This window comes from Mesoplodon bidens, assembly GCF_964165515.1.
Source record: "Mesoplodon bidens genome assembly, chromosome: 18".
Lineage (NCBI taxonomy): Eukaryota > Metazoa > Chordata > Mammalia > Artiodactyla > Ziphiidae > Mesoplodon > Mesoplodon bidens.
In genome coordinates, this window is record NC_138175.1 from 18822318 (window position 1) to 18838523 (window position 16206).

Sequence of the window (16206 nt, forward strand, 5' to 3'; positions counted from 1 at the left end):
GGCTGAGGACCCTCATGCCTCTGAATAGTCAGTTCTGATGCTCACAGGTTGATTTCTGTCTTGCCTCACTAGGCCTTGTTAAGCCATGGGACACCTGTCACTATGCCCAACTTGAAATGTCTCCTTTGGTCCTGGTTAGATTTCTACCTCAAGAAGTACATAATAAAGTATGTAAAGACAATCAGCATGAAAAGACACTGAAAGCAGAGCCATGAGTTCGCTGGAGCAGTGAGGGAAAGTTACATGAAGGTTTCTACCTTATTCCATGCCCTCCTCCCATGTGCTTAGTTATAGCTGAGTTGGACTTCTGTTTCCTGGAAGATATAATTCTCTCCCCACCCTCCCATCCATCTTTCCCTTGCTAATTCCACACTTCGGGTGTAGGTTAGCAGATCTTCAGTGAGGTTTTCTGATCCCCCAATGGAGGGTCAATCCCCATATCATGTGCTTTAAGTCACTTTGCGCATCCACAGTTGAAATAGACCTAATAATCTACTTAATGCTTGTTTTCCTAGTTAGATGGTGAGCATCATGAGAGCAGGGACTCTACTTTTCCTTTTTTTAAAACTCTAGAATACCAATGTCTAGCAAGTACCTGACCCAACACTAAATAATCTGTTTCCTGAGTTGAGCCTTAAGGAGATGGCCGAGATCTGAATTTTAGAGAAAAGGAGAGTGGCCCCATCTCCTACTGAGTGAGGTGCATGACTGCATCCATACACAACAGTGGCTCCTCTGTATCACATTTCTGCTCAACACTGCGGCTGTGTCTCCACAAGAACAGAGAAGGGTTGAAACGTGGCAGATTTTTCTGACAGAGGTCAGGGATCTGACTGTGCCAGGTAAGATGATACTAGATGCTAAAAAAAAAAAGACACTAGATATTTACTAGGTGCCTGGCTTTACCATATGCACCATGGCAGAATAAAAATGCAAAAGAAAAACACTGCAGTCCTTGAATAGGTTTCAGTTTATTTTAAAATGTGTTATTAGAGCACGATATGAGACAATACATAGTAAAGTGGGTGCTACCAGCGTTCTGGGCAGGGAAAACTGGGTACAGGAGAGAAGCTTCAAGGTAGGCTATGCACTGGGCCTTAAGACGTAAGTACCATTAGGATGGGAGAAAAAAGAGTGGGAATCCAGTCCAGGGACTGAGAAGTTAGAGAAGGGAGGCTGGATTTGGGATGCAGATGGCTAGCAGAGAAAAGGTTTGGACTAAGGCAGACATTTTAAGTTAGGCTGTGAGAAATAACACCTTTCCACTCCTACTCTGTCCTCTAAACTTACAGCCCCTTTGGTTTAGCAACACAGAGTTGGCAGCCAACCTGGATTCCTTTGCTTCACTGGTTCCCCGTATTTAACACATGGCCTCCTGACTTTATTCTGCTTCCCCAAATAGGTTGAACTAATGTTAAAGAATGTGCTGACCAGTAAACAAATGTCTAGTCAAGGCAACTCATTTCTCGCCCTGGCAGGACAACTAACTTCTGTTCTACTACTCACGGTCCCACCAACTCTTTCCTGTGTACTATCAGAGTCACTTCTCTAAAACAAATTTGATCATGCATACAAACCTTTAATTTCTTCCCACTTTTCCCTATTCTTACTGCCCTCACCCTAGTCCATATCACCATCACCTCTTACCTGGACCACTGCTACTATCTCCTACCTTGTCTCTCCTTTTCCACTCATGCCCCACCCCTCCCAAGTCTGTTTTCCATATAACTACTAGACTCATCTTGTTAAAACCTTTCAGAGCAAGTTATTCCTCTGCTTAAAAGCCTCCAATGGCATCCCAAGTAAAAGCCAAGGTCTCTATGGTAGCTACACAGCCCTTCACAATCTGGACCCCCACTATCTCCGACTTCATCTTGAACCTCATCCCCAACCTGCTGCTCTCTTACCTTTACTCACCCTGCCCTCCTTACAACTCCTGGAACGTACCACACATGCTTCTGCCTTGAGGTCTTCACTCTGCCTGTTCCTTGACTTGGAAGCCTCTTCCTGCAGATACGCATGTGGCTCCCCACTCACTTCCTTCCGCTTTTTGTTCAAATGTCACCTCACCAGAGCCAACGTCCCTGACCACGCTATATAAAACAGTGCCCCCCCCAACCTTGCACTGTCACTCTCTGTTCTTTTCCTTTTTCATAGTCCTTACACCTGACGTGTCATATTTTATTTGTTTACAGTCTGCATCCCACAGCAGAATGTAAATTCCAGGAGAGAAGGAATATTACCTATTTTCTTTATGGCTGAATCTCCACTGGCTACAAGAGGCCGGGCACATAGTGGGTGCTCCATAAATATTTAATAAATTTTCCTTGAGATTAAAAACTAGACTCCTTAGTGTGAGCTTCTGCGCTCTTCCAACCTAGTCCTCACCTTACTTCTGCAGCCTCAGCTCTGGCTTCTCTTCCCCTTGTACACCATGATTCAGTGTGCAGAACACTTACACCTCCTTGAAAAAAAAAGATCTCTTTCTCTTCTGCAAGTGCTGCTTCAAAATGTTCGGCCTTCCCTCCTCTGCCTGCTAACACTCTCCCACCAAGACTCAGTCAAGTTCTCTCCTCAGGGGCTCCATTTCTACCTCCAGGTCTAGGCTAACCACCCCCACCAGCTCCCCTCCCTAGGCCTCTCTTCAGCACAGCTCGTAAGACACTACCTTATGGCAACTGTTACCTATTGTTCACTGTGCTTTTAGAAGGTCAAGACCTTGTCTCAGGTGCCTTCGAATCTCCACTGGCCAGAACCATTTTGGTACATAACGGACAGTCAGTGGTCTGCAAGATTAAATAGGTAAAAAATCTACTCTGAGATTCTTGGTGTGAGTTAGCCACTCTGAATCAAATCAACTTTAGGGCATCCAATGCAGGCCACACCTCAGACTGTATTAAAATGATCCAGTGATGTCTTTTACTTCTTTTTTTTTTTTTTTTTTTTTTTTTTGCGGTACGCAGGCCTCTCACCGCTGTGGCCTCTCCTGTTGCGGAGCACAGGCTCCGGACCCGCAGGCTCAGCAGCCATGGCTCACGGGCCCAGCTGCTCCACGGCACGTGGGATCCTCCCGGGCCGGGGCACGAACCTGTGTTCCCTGCATCGGCAGGCGGACTCTCAACCACTGTGCCACCAGGGAAGCCCCCAGTGATGTCTTTTAAACACTGCTTACCCTTCTTCCAGATTTAACTGGACCTCATAATCAACACCTTTTAAAAATTAACAAGAAGTATTAAATGTTCCCCTTCCTCATGCTGACATAAAGAGGACCTTGGCCAAATGTGATGGAGCCCAAAGCAAAGAACTGGAAACAGCATATACTAAGTTAAGAAGTTAAGTGTGTAATATCCTTGGGCAAATCACAGACCTCCTGGAGATGCAATTTTCTCATCTATAACATGGATTCCCTGAACTGAAGAAATAAGAGTTTTAAGAGCAGAAGGGTGAAAGAGTACATCCAGAAAGGACACGTCCAACTATAAAAAGACATGCTCCTCCAACTCTAGCATATACCATCCCTGCAGGAGAAATCCCCTAAAACTGTAACTCAGGAAACTTTGTAGTTTTACAACTTTGCAAAGCTCAAAACCAGAGCCTGGGGCTTCCCTGGTGGTGCAGTGGATGAGAGTCCACCTGCCGATGCAGGGCATGTGGGTTCATGTCCCGGTCCGGGAAGATCCCACATGCCGCGGAGCGGCTGGGCCCGTGAGCCATGGCCACTGAGCCTGCGCATCCGGAGCCTGTGCTCCGCAACGGGAGAGGCCACAACAGTGAGAGGCCCGCATAGCGCAAAAACAAAAACAAAAACAAAACCAGAGCCTGGCAGCTAATGAGTAAAAATAATCTAGTTATTTAAATCACATATTTTAAAATATTGTATTTATACTACATATAACATTTTTATTTATATTTAATATAACTATTAAATATATTTAATTTTTATGTTATATACAATTATAGTAATATAAAAACTACCCCCCTCTAAGACCGAGTTACTTTAACCAATTAGAATACATTAAATTTACTGGGATACAGTGTGGCATTTTCACTCAAGTACTCCGTGCTCTATGATACTGGACAATAACAGTTTGGTAAGGTGAGAGTTAAGAGCATCCCTAACAAGTGCGTACAGAGAGAAGTAACATGATTACTGTTAGCCTTCACACACATACACAGATGCCCTACTGACGCTAATGGCATCTTCATCTACAGTATCCCAGCTGGAAACCTGGACCTTACCCTTGACTCTTCATTTTTCCTTTATGATGTAGAATTACCAACAGCCTCAAAAATGTCCCCTACATTCAGTCCCTTCCCTTCATCTTTCAAACCCAGCTCAAATCCTCCCTTGCCAACAATGCCATTGGGCCAGGCAATGGCCTAATGGTCTAGATCTATGCTGTCTAATATGGTAGCCACTTGCCACATGTGACTACTGAGCACTAGTAATGTGGCTAGTCCAAATTAGGATGTGCAGTTAAGTGTAAAACACTGGATTTCAAAGACTTAGTACCAAAAAAAATATAAAACATCTCATTAATAATTTTAAAATATTTATTCATGTAGAAATGATAAGACTTTGGCTATATGAGGTTAAATAGTTTGCATTACTAAAATTAACTTCCCCTGTTTCTTTCTACATTGTGGGCTACTAGAAAATTTAAAATTATCCATGTAGCTTATGTTTGTTTTGGACGACACTATTCTAGGTTGTTCTAGATCTCCACCTCAGGCTATTCTCTCTAGGTGACAGAATCATCTCTCTTAAATTCTGCCTGCTGCCACACACCCCATGCTTCCGACAAGTGGACTCTTTGCCCTGATTACATCATTCTCTTCCATGTTTCCTTGCCTTTGTACATCCTTTTCTGACCATCATGTACTTTCTTCCCTCAGCTCTACAGGATAAATTCCAAGTCATCCTTCTAGAACCAGTTCAATGGTCCCTTCCCTTCTGAAGCTTTTCCAGATCCCTGCCACCTTTAGTAATTTGGTCCACATCTCAATTTCAGAACTATAGCTACATTTTCATGTTTTTCTCCCTCAACAATTTCTCAAACTCCTTTTCATTTCAGTATTTCCAAAACTAAGCATGTTGGAATTTTCCACAATCACAGGGGCAATTTGGAAAAACTGGCCATGCATGAAGGGCCCTACCAGGCAACATTTAAAAGCTCCTTACATGATTCATTATAAAAAAGCAACAACTAACAGTTATTGAGCATTCACCGCAGGCCACGCACCCCCTCACTAAATTTTCTCACTGAAGCCTTACTGCCACTCCACAGGAAGCAGGTACCTTCTCCTGACTGGTTCTGAAGCGTGACCCTGGTTAAGAATACCACCCGGCACAGAGCAGGCATTCTAAAAATGTCTGCTGAGTGAATGAATAGAGTCTGGGTAACTCTTACCAAAGGAAAATGAGGAGTCATTTTGAGGATTAAAAAAAAATTACAGATTAGTGAATTCTATTCTTGGATTATAAATAGTAGGGGCAAATGGCAAAACAATGGCATTAACAGCCAAATCTAAAAGCTGGCTCCTCTTAAATACTGGATGAACAAAAAAACCTCTGACAAATATACTACAAGAAGAAATAAAAAAATAAATCAATTTAAAAATAAGGGGAGGGACTTCCCTGGTGGCACAGTGGTTACGAATCTGCCTGCCAATGCAGGGGACACGGGTTTGATCCCTGGTTTGGGAAGATCCCACATGCTGCAGAGCAACTTAAGCCCATGCGCCACAACTACTGAAGCCCGTGCACCTAGAGCCTGCGCTCCGCAACAAGAGAAGCCACCACAATGAGAAGACCGCGCAACGCAACGAAGAGTAACCCCCGCTCGCCACAACTAGAGAAAGCCTGCACACAGCAACAAAGGCCCAACACAGCCAAAAATAAATAAATAAATAAATAAATATTAAAAAAAAATAATAAAATAAAAATAAGGGGATAAACCAGTAAAATACCCAGCAGTGTATTAAGAAATGTGAAAGACCTTAGTGAAGTGGATAATTTTTAAATCCTAAATCACCAATGTTGACACAAAAAAGGAGAGAAAATAATTGAGGAAGAAACAGAGAAAACTGTTCCCAAGTCATCCTCTTTATAAAAATCCTGGATCTAAATGTTTTATAGGTAAATTCTTTCAAAAGGCAGAAAAGGATGAAAAGCAATCTGAATGTTTCTACAAATTAAGGATGAGCATGCCACCAAAACCTGCCAAAGATCTCTCTCGTAAAAAGAAATTTTTTTAAATTATCTATTATAACCAATGGGATTTTATCCCAGTATTATTTATAATAGCAGAAACTTTAGAAGCAACCTAAATGTCCTCTGAGAAACGGTTAAATAAATTTTAGTATATCATACAAAGCAGTATAATACAGCCATAAAAGTGATTTAAAAAAACAAAAGAAAAATCCTCATAAAAATTAGATGAAATTTAAAATGTTGGAATTGAGGGGACCTCCCTGGTGGTCCAGAGGTTAAGAATTTGCCTTCCAATGCAGGGGACCCAGGTTCGATCCCTGGTTGGGGAACTAAGATCCCACATGCCATGGGGCAAATAAGCCCGCGTGCCACAACTACTGAGCCCACATGCCACAACTACTGAAGCCCGCGCTCTAGAGCCCACGAGCCACAACTGCTGAGCCTGCATGCCACAACTTCTGAAGCCCATGTGCCTGGAGCCCATGCTCTACAACAGGAGAAGCCACTGCAAGGAGAAGGCCACCCATTGCAACAAAGGGTGGCCCCTGCTCGCTGCAACTAGAGAAGGCCCACGCGCAGCAACAAAGACCCAACACGGCCAAAATAATTAAATAAATTTATTAAAAAAAAAAAAACTCTTCAGCGAAAGTCACACTGTTTCATGAAATTGCTTTATTAGAAAATTAGCATCACTGCAACTAGAAAAATTACATTTTTGCTATGTGAGGAGAAGAAAACGCAGAAAGTATAAAATCACTGCCTGGGGTTAAGTGGTTATTAACGTTTGCTCATGTGACACCCACTTACTGTGTGCGTACTTTGGAGCAAAGGATGAAAGGAGTCAGGTGGCCCTTCTCTAGAAAAGCAGAAAGCCCAATATGAGATGGATGGGTAAGCACACCACTCCATATGACATGAGACACTACTATGACATGTGTACATAGGTGCTACAGGAATGCATAAGAGAGGCACTTGACCTTACCCAGGGGAAGGAGGGTCTGAGCTGAAGCTTAAAGACCAGCACCAGTCAGCTCAGGAACAGGTTAAGAAAGGGGACCTCTGTATGGAGGGAGCTTGAATATCCCTGGCTACAAACATCCTGACCTGGTTCAGCAAGTGGCTTGGTTTCCCTGGAGCATCTCGTCTGAGTTTGTGACCTGAGCCAGCTTTTGCTGGGTCTGTTCAATCCTGATGACCGAACCACAGAGCTCTCTTGGGATCTGAAGTCAGTAGAGACCAGGGCCTGGTCCCTCTGCATTTCCTCCCCTTCAAGATAGAACACCAAGAAACCTGGTCTCCATAAGCAGCTTTTTCTTAAAAAACTTTCCCCATTTCTTACTTTTCTGGTGGCTTCAACTTTAAGAATGGTAAAAAAAAAAAAAAATGGTAAACACCTTTTCAAAATCCTAGCTAAAAACATACTACACATATAACGAAAAAAAGAATGCATAGTGTTTACACAGCTGTAGTTACTAACAATCCATAGATCCCAAGGATTTTGGGGGGTATTCTGCCCGGCCCATCTCTGCTCCCATTCCCCTCCCACTGTGGGACCACTTTAGTTATTTGTTAGCTAAGCCCTGGGAGAAGGTCTCAACCACACAAGTCCCAACTTTTAAACTCTTGCTCCTGCACATCATTCACAGCCATCTTTAAAACTAAACTGTACAGTTCCCTGCTCAAAAACATTGGCTCAAGCTACAATAGCCTCCTTGCAGCTCCTTGAACACACCAGACACACATCCCACTGTTCCCTCTACCCAGAACACTCTCCCCGAGACCTGAATGTTGTTAACTCCCACACTTCCTTCAAGTCTGCTCAGATGGTATCATCTCAATAAGGATAAGGCTTACCCTAACCATCCTATTTAAATTGCACTCCTTGGACTTCCCTCGTGGCCCAGTGGTTAAGAATTTGCCTGCCAATGCAGGGGACATGGGTTCGATCCCTGGTCCAGGAAGATCCCACATGCCGCGGAGCAACAAAGCCCGTGCGCCACAATTACTGAGCCCGTGTGCTGCAACAACTGAAGCCCACGCACCCTAGAGCCCACACGCCGCAACTATGAAAGCCTGCGTGCCTAGGGCCCATGCTCCGCAACAAGAGAAGCCACTGCAATGAGAAGCCTGTGCACCGCAACAGAGTAACCCCCGCTCGCCACAACTACATAAAGCCTGCACGCAGCCACAAAGACCCAACGCAGCCGATATAAATGAATGAATAAATAAATAGCACTCCTACCACAAGCCCCAGTTCCCTACTCAATCCCCCTTATCCTTCTATCTTTTTTTTAAATAAATTTATTTTATTTATTTTTGGCTGTGTTGGGTCTCCGTTGCTGTGCGCGGGCTTTCTCTAGTTGCGGCGAGTGGGGGCCACTCTTCTTTCGGCGCGCGGGCTTCTCATTGCGGTGGCTTCTCTTGTTGTGGAGCACGGGCTCTGGGTATGTGGGCTTCAGTAGTTGTGGCTCGCGGGCTCTAGAGCGCAGGCTCAGTAGTTGTGACTCACGGGCTTAGTTGCTCCGTGGCATGTGGGATCTTCCTGGACCAGGGCTCGAACCCGCGTACCCTGCATTGGCAGGCAGATTCTTAACCACTGTGCCACCAGGGAAGCCCCTACCTTTTATCTTTTTTCTAGGGTACTGATGGATGCCTTCTAGGATATCATACAATTTCCTTACTTAATTTTTTGCCTCCTCCTTCTAAGATGTAAGCTCCATGAGAGCAAAGACCATTATAAATTTTGTCCACTAATGTATACCAACCACTTAGAGAAGTGTCTTAACACATCATAGGGGTTCAATGACTATCTGCTGAATGAATGTATGAATGAATGGATTACCAAGGCCAAAGAGAAAAAAGTCCAAACGCCCTTGTATTCTCGTTTATGCAGTGCCTGCAGCCCACACCCACTGTCACACAGGACAATGGTTTCGGATATAGGCCCCTCATCTTCTTGCCTCCCAACCCCTGACCCACAGTCAATCAGCTCTACCCCTACCCCCTTCATTTTCACCTGCTTAGACCCTGCCCCTATTCAAAGGTGAAATCTCCACTGACTCTTCCCACAGGCAGAATTTCCTCTCCCTTCTGCACTCACAGCAGTCCCTGGATCTCTGCAGCAACACTTGACACCACCTTTCTGGTGCTATACTTCTGCATGAGGCTGTCCTCCCCCACTAAATTAACTTCCTGGATAAGTAGTCACATGACTCAACTGCTCATCTTTTGCATTCCTCTGAGGGCCAGGCTCAGAGAAGGGGAACCACTGACAAAGGGAAATTTCTCCCTGAAAAGCCCCATTTGTAGGGTCAGTGTTCTGTTCTGTCCTGTCCTCCATCCCCAGTCATCATCTGCAGCCTGAGTTAGGTAACCCAAGTGAACACTGTCAGGCCATTTCCATGAGAATATAACTGAGTGCTTTAGGGAACACAGCTTTAAAAGTGAAGTTTAAAGAGGTCCCTAGGGCTTTCCTGGTGGCGCAGTGGTTGAGAGTCCGCCTGCCGGTGCAGGGGATACAGGTTCGTGCCCCGGTCCGGGAAGATCCTACATGCCGTGGAGCGGCTGGGCCCGTGAGCCATGGCCGCTGAGCCTGCGTGTCCGGAGCCTGTGCTCCGCAACGGGAGAGGCCACAACAGTGAGAGGCCCGCGTACCGCAAAAAAAAAAAGAGGTCCCTAAAGTTCACTGCTCAGAACACATTCATTTTCACCATCAAAAGGCAACTCCACCCCCACCATGCAGAAATGATCAACACCCCCATGAGGTGTTAAGTGAGTTAAGTCATCTGAATTCTCGAAACCTACTGAGGAAACACTTTATACAGAAAGGTGCTGATGACAGTGATTTGCTCTGGCTCTCCTCAAACAAAGTAACTGTTTTGTTCTAGTACTGTTACTTGTCTTACTCCTTAAAGCTCACCCCTGTAAAACAAAAACATATAACAAGAAGTAAAAAAATATAAAGGCATTATATGCTGTGTTTAATTTACTGTGGACTGCTTTTAAAGAACATTGGTATTTCTACCTGATTTGTCTCACACCCTAGCAACTAGAATCTGTGATTTTTCCTTAATTGTAAAGAGAGTGTGGATTAAAATACCATCTGAACTTTGTTATATTTTCACTGATAAGAGTCTGTAAATCAATGGGTAAGCTCAGAGTTGTGATGCTTCTAGAAAATGCCTCCTGTCTCACAAGAATAAATGGGTTCACAAATCAGCGTTATGTTAATTAAGTTGAAGGCCGGACATCTGGGGATGTGCATTATTATACCTCTGTTAAAGCAGAAAAAAACATGTAAAGCTACGGGACACGTCCTCCCTTGTTGTTTTCCTCCTTGCCCGGGAAGAGCCCATCTCCAGCCTCTTCCTAGGCAAGTCCAGACAAGGCTTCTTTGGTCCCTTAAGGTCTATGACCCCTGTGTCAGAAGCTAGGGCTCCTCTCTCCTTCACTCACAGTCACTTTCCCCTCTACAGTTTTCTATTCTGTCACCCAACCCTCTAGATTCCTAATGGACAGAGTTCAAGGAATTGACTTGGCCCTCAGGATTCTCAACACTGACACTTCCTAATACATCCACTCTTAACTCCTCCCACAAGACCACCCCGCCCTGGTCCCCCTCCTCCCCACAGTGCAGCCCTCCTTTGGGGAAGCCCTTTCCCCCCAGCTCTGGACACCTTGGTTTTGCAAGGCTAGGAGGCTCCGAGGGGGCAAGCAAGCCAGAAAGGAAGGTCGCTCAAGCGGAGAACAATGACTACTCCAAATACGCCCCGGGGTAGGAACGGGCTGCTCACCTGGGGCCTGGCTGTCGGAGGCCTTGGGGCCATTCCTGCGTCGCCGGGCCCGGCTCCTAGACAGGGTCTGGGGAGACAGGAGAGGGCCCACTCAGACAGCTGTAACTGCCAACCGCACCGTGCCCCGCCAGGCCCGGCCCGCCTCCGCCCCGCAGCCACTTCTCCAGGGGAGAGCGGTGGGGAGGTGCGCGGGCCCTGCCTGGGCCTGCCTACCCCAAACTAAAGGCTCGCCGCCTCCTGGACACCCTCCTCCGGCCACGCCCAGTCCCACCCGCAGGATGGTGGGCGCGGCCGAACGCAGACGCGCAAAGCCCGTGGGAGGTGCCGCCCAAACCCGCGCACTCGGAATCACCGCCTCCTGGGGACTACGGATTTCGAGACCTCAGGCCCACCCAGGGCTCGGGCCGGCTCCTCCAGCCCCCGGTGCAGGTTCAGTCCTCTGCAACTCTGAAGTCCGAGGGGCGGCCTTCGCCGCACCTGGGCCAGACAATGGCCGCAACGGCGGGGTAGAGCCGGAAGTGCGCCTGCGCATGCGGAGCTTTTCTCCCGTAACCGCCGGGCCGCGGCGGGCGCGCGACTACACTTCCCAGCGGCCACCGCGCATGGGTCCCACGGAGGCTGCCTGGTAGGACGCTTCGCTTTCCGAGGCGCACCGGTGGGGACCGCTATCCGGGCCCAACGGGTCGGAGGGTGGGGCTTGAGTACTCCTGCGTCCGCTTATTCCAGTAACAGTCACTGAGCGCCTTCTCTGTGCCAGGGCCGTGTTGCTAGGGGCGGGATACTGCGGTAGATCGGGCAGGAAAGATCCTGCTTTCTGGGAGCGAGTATGCACTCCTGTAGACGAGGCCGACAACAACAACAACAAAAAACCCGTAAACATATCAACAAGATAATTTCACGTACTGACTTCAGCTGTAGGAATAAGACAGTGAAGGGAGTGGGGCAACGTTGCCTCTTCTATGCCGTCTTCACCTGTGGGTCACTACCAAAGGTTTGGACACTGACTCCCCAGACCACATATATAGAATATTACGGCTAAGATACTTGATGAAATAGTTGATACTACAGAAAGAAAAAAACAAAAAACCTCAGATGAATCCGTAGCCTCCCGAACAGTATTCAAAAGCAAACTGTGCCACTGCCATGTTATTTCATTACTTGGTATCCCATTGCTCAGGATTTTGTACTTGGGGAAATAAATAAATGATGGAAAATTTCAACACAAAGAATTAGGTTTATATAATTATGGGTTTTTTTTTTTTTTTTTTTTTTTTTTTTTTTTTGCGGTACGCGGGCCTCTCACTGTCGTGGCCTCTCCCGTTGCAGGGCACAGGCTCCGGACGTGCAGGCTCAGCGGCCATGGCTCACGGGCCCAGCTGCTCCGCAGCATGTGGGATCTTCCCGGACCTGGTCACGAACCCGTGTCCCCTGCATCAGCAAGCGGACTCTCAACCACTGCGCCACCAGGGAAGCCCAATAATTATGTTTTATATATCACAAATATTCTAAAAACTTCCTAGACTTACACTTGATTTTTTAACATTAGAGTATCACATATTCACATGGTAGAAAATGATTGCAAGTAAATGTTCTTTTTGTTACATGCTTTATCAAGAGGATGGACATTAAAAAAAATAATGCTTTCCACCACTGCCGCCTGAATATAATGCTGTGGAACAAACAGAAGGCATCATTCAGAAATATGAATGAGTGGACTAAGGAGGCCTCTCTGAAGCAGGAACTCAGTAGACTGAGACCTAATGAGGCAACTGCTGGAACATGAGGGAGAAAAGAATTCCAGGCTGAAGGAACTGAGGGTGCCAAAGCCCCACGGTGGAAACAAACTTGATGTGTTTTAGAAACTGATGCCTAATGTAGCTGTAGCAGAGTGAGGGGGAGGGAGAGTAAGTGACATAGAGGTAGGACAGGTAGGCTGGGGTTTGATGGAGCAAAGGTTTTTAGAGGCTGTGATAAGGAGTGTGGATTTTACTTTGAATGTGATGGGAACCACTGGGTTAGCAGGAGCAATGGGTCATTTACTACTATGAGGGGATAAGAGAAAATTTCCCTGTTGTCCCAGAATTGGTAACCAGGACTCAGAGCTGAGATTAAATTCTTCTGCATTCGAAAGAGAGACAAAATGGTGTTTTTCACAGAACTAGAAAAAATAATTCTAAAATTTGTATGTAAATACAAAAGACCCCAAATAGCCAAAACAATCTTGAGAAAGAAGAGCAGAGCTGGAGGTATCACACTCCCCCTGATTTCAAGCTACAGTCATCAAAACAGTATTGGCACAAAAACAGACACATACATCAATGGAACAGAATAGAGAGCCCAGAAATGAGCCCTCACTTATATGGGCAATTAATCTATGACAAAGGAAACAAGAATATAAAATGGGGAAAAGACAGCCTGTTTGATAAATAGTGTTGGGAAAACTGGACAGCTACATGCAAAAGAGTCAAACCGGATAATCTCTCACACCATGCACAAAAATAAATTCAAAATGGATTAAAGGCTTAAATGTAAAACCTGAAATCATAAAACTTCTAGAAGAAAACATAGGCAGTACTCTCTTTGACATAGGGCCTAGTAACATATTTTTTGGATATGTCTCCCCAGGCAAGGGAAAGTAAAGCAAAAATAAATAAATGGGGCTACATCAAACTAAAAAGCTTTTGCCTAGCGAAGGAAATATCAATAAAATAAAAAGACTACCTACTGAATGGGAGAAGATACTTGTAAATGATATATCCAATAAGAGGTTAATATCCAAAATATACAGAGAACTCGTACAATTTAACATCAAAAAACCAAACAACTAAATTTTTAAAATGGGCAGAGGATCTGAATAGACATTTTTCCAAAGAAGCCATATAGGTGGCCAACAGACACATGAAAATGCTGTCTGTTGAAATGAAAATGAGTGATGCTCAACATCACTAATCATCAAGGAAATGAACATCAAAACCACAATGAGATATCACCTCACAGCTGTGAGAATGGCTATTATAAAAAAGACAAATGACAACTGTTAGTGAGGACACTGAGAAAAGGGAACCCTCATGCACTGTTGGTGGGAATGTAAAGTGCTACAGCCACTATGAAAAACAGTTGGAGATTTTTCAAAAAATTAAAAATAGGGGCTTCCCTGGTGGCGCAGTGGTTCAGAGTCTGCCTGCTAATGCAGGGGACGCGGGTTCGAGCCCTGGTCTGGGAAGATCCCACATGCCATGGAGCAACTGGACCCGTGAGCCACAACTACTGAGCCTGTGCATCTGGAGCCTGTGCTCCGCAACAGGAGAGGCCACAACACTGAGAGGCCTGCACACTGCGATGAAGAGTGGACCCCGGGTGGCAGGAGGCTGCGAGGAGCCGGCGCGGTCGCAGTCTCCACGGCGCAGGCCCACGGTAGCGCAGCCGCTCTGAGGAACTTGGGAATGGGAAGAGATTCTAAGTCATCTAAGCCAGCTCAACTCCCCAAAGTTACGTGGTCATCAGTCTTCTTGAACACATCCAGTGATAGGAAATCACTTTGTAGATCTTCATGGAGGAACACGGAGTGACCCAAACTGAACACATGGCTACCATAGAAGCCCATGCAGTGGCCCAACAAGTTCAGCAGGTCCATGTGGCTACCTACACTGAACACAGTATGTTGAGTGCTGATGAAGACTCACCTTCTTCTCCTGAGGACACCTCGTATGATGATTCAGACATACTCAACTCCACAGCGGCTGATGAGGTAACAGCCCATCTGGCTGCTGCAGGTCCTGTGGGAATGGCTGCTGCTGCTGCTGTGGCAACAGGAAAGAAACGGAAACGGCCTCATGTGTTTGAGTCTAATCCGTCTATCCGGAAGAGACAGCAAACACGTTTGCTTAGGAAACTTCGAGCCACATTAGATGAATATACTACTCGAGTGGGACAGCAAGCTATTGTCCTTTGTATCTCACCCTCCAAACCCAGCCCTGTCTTTAAAGTGTTCGGTGCAGCACCTTTGGAGAATGTGGTGCCTAAGTACAAGAGCATGATCCTGGAAGACCTGGAGTCTGCCCTGGCAGAGCACGCCCCTGCGCCACAGGAGGTTAACTCAGAGCTGCCGCCTCTCACCATCGATGGAATTCCAGTCTCTGTGGACAAAATGACTCAGGCCCAGCTTCGGGCATTTATTCCAGAGATGCTGAAGTACTCCACAGGTCGGGGAAAACCAGGCTGGGGTAAAGAAAGCTGCAAGCCCATCTGGTGGCCTGAAGATATCCCATGGGCAAACGTTCGGAGCGATGTCCGCACAGAAGAGCAAAAGCAGAGGGTTTCATGGACCCAGGCACTACGGACCATAGTTAAAAACTGTTATAAACAGCATGGGCGGGAAGACCTTTTGTATGCTTTTGAAGATCAGCAAACACAAACACAGGCCACAACCACACACAGTATAGCCCATCTTGTACCATCACAGACCGTAGTCCAGACCTTTAGTAACCCTGATGGCACTGTCTCGCTTATCCAGGTTGGTACAGGGGCAACAGTAGCCACATTGGCTGATGCTTCAGAATTGCCAACCACAGTCACTGTTGCCCAAGTGAATTATTCTGCTGTGGCTGATGGAGAGAGTTTGTGGCCTTTCTCTGGGACATGGTGACATCCAGGCATAGATAACCACACAGTGGCTCCCAAAAGATGGAAAGGGAGCACAGCAAGAGCTCAAGCAAACACAACTCTAAAGCACTGAGACTCAAGAATAGGAAATTCCAAAGAAGCGTTAACACCTAAGCTGATTTATTTATTACCTGTCATTACTCTGAATAGAAATCTCTTCATCTGCTTCTTCCCACTTCTCCACCCTTTACCGCCATCCATTAATCTTCAGTGCGACAAATTTAACTTCCTTAAAGTATACTGTGTATGGCAACATTCTGATACCATTTTCACTACAAATGTAGCTGTAACCAAATGTATATGTATTAAGTTGCTGCTGTAGAGTATGAGTACTTGGGAGAGCTGCACTAGGCCATACTCAGCAATGGGATGGGCAGAAATATAGAGAGGGAGATCTGGAAAGAGGAAAATGCTACAGGGCTGGCCAGCTTCAGCTGATGTTCTGAGTGGAATCATCGACCATCTATGGATTGGCAGTGTAACTGGCCATCTAAAGTGGCATTGTTTGCAGTGATGCTCATTGGAATAATGAGATCA

At 45.9% G+C, this 16206-nt stretch overlaps 2 protein-coding genes across 9 annotated transcripts in view; one reads left to right on the forward strand and one right to left on the reverse strand.

Moving 5' to 3' along the window:
- Window positions 1-11539, reverse strand: part of ZFP90 (ZFP90 zinc finger protein) — a 36923-nt gene extending 25384 nt beyond the window's left edge. For 3 of the 8 annotated variants that reach the window (XR_014013877.1, XR_014013878.1, XM_081217772.1), the window contains exon 1: window positions 11008-11277. Coding sequence is in view for 6 of the 8 variants with exons in the window: in XM_081217772.1 (XP_081073898.1) it covers window positions 11008-11040 (33 nt within the window). In the remaining 2 variants the exon portion in view is untranslated. Of the gene's footprint in view, window positions 1-11007; window positions 11279-11349 lie in introns of those variants that run through there. The other 5 variants (XM_081217771.1, XM_081217770.1, XM_081217768.1 and 2 more) reach the window with 4 other exon arrangements.
- A 3014-nt stretch (window positions 11540-14553) lies between these two features.
- On the forward strand, window positions 14554-15800 carry LOC308606219 (nuclear respiratory factor 1-like). Its single transcript, XM_081216829.1, has one exon. It carries the CDS (start codon window positions 14558-14560, stop codon window positions 15650-15652), a length of 1095 nt encoding a protein of 364 aa, XP_081072955.1. The 5' UTR covers window positions 14554-14557; the 3' UTR covers window positions 15653-15800.
- The last annotated feature ends 406 nt before the right edge of the window (window positions 15801-16206 follow it).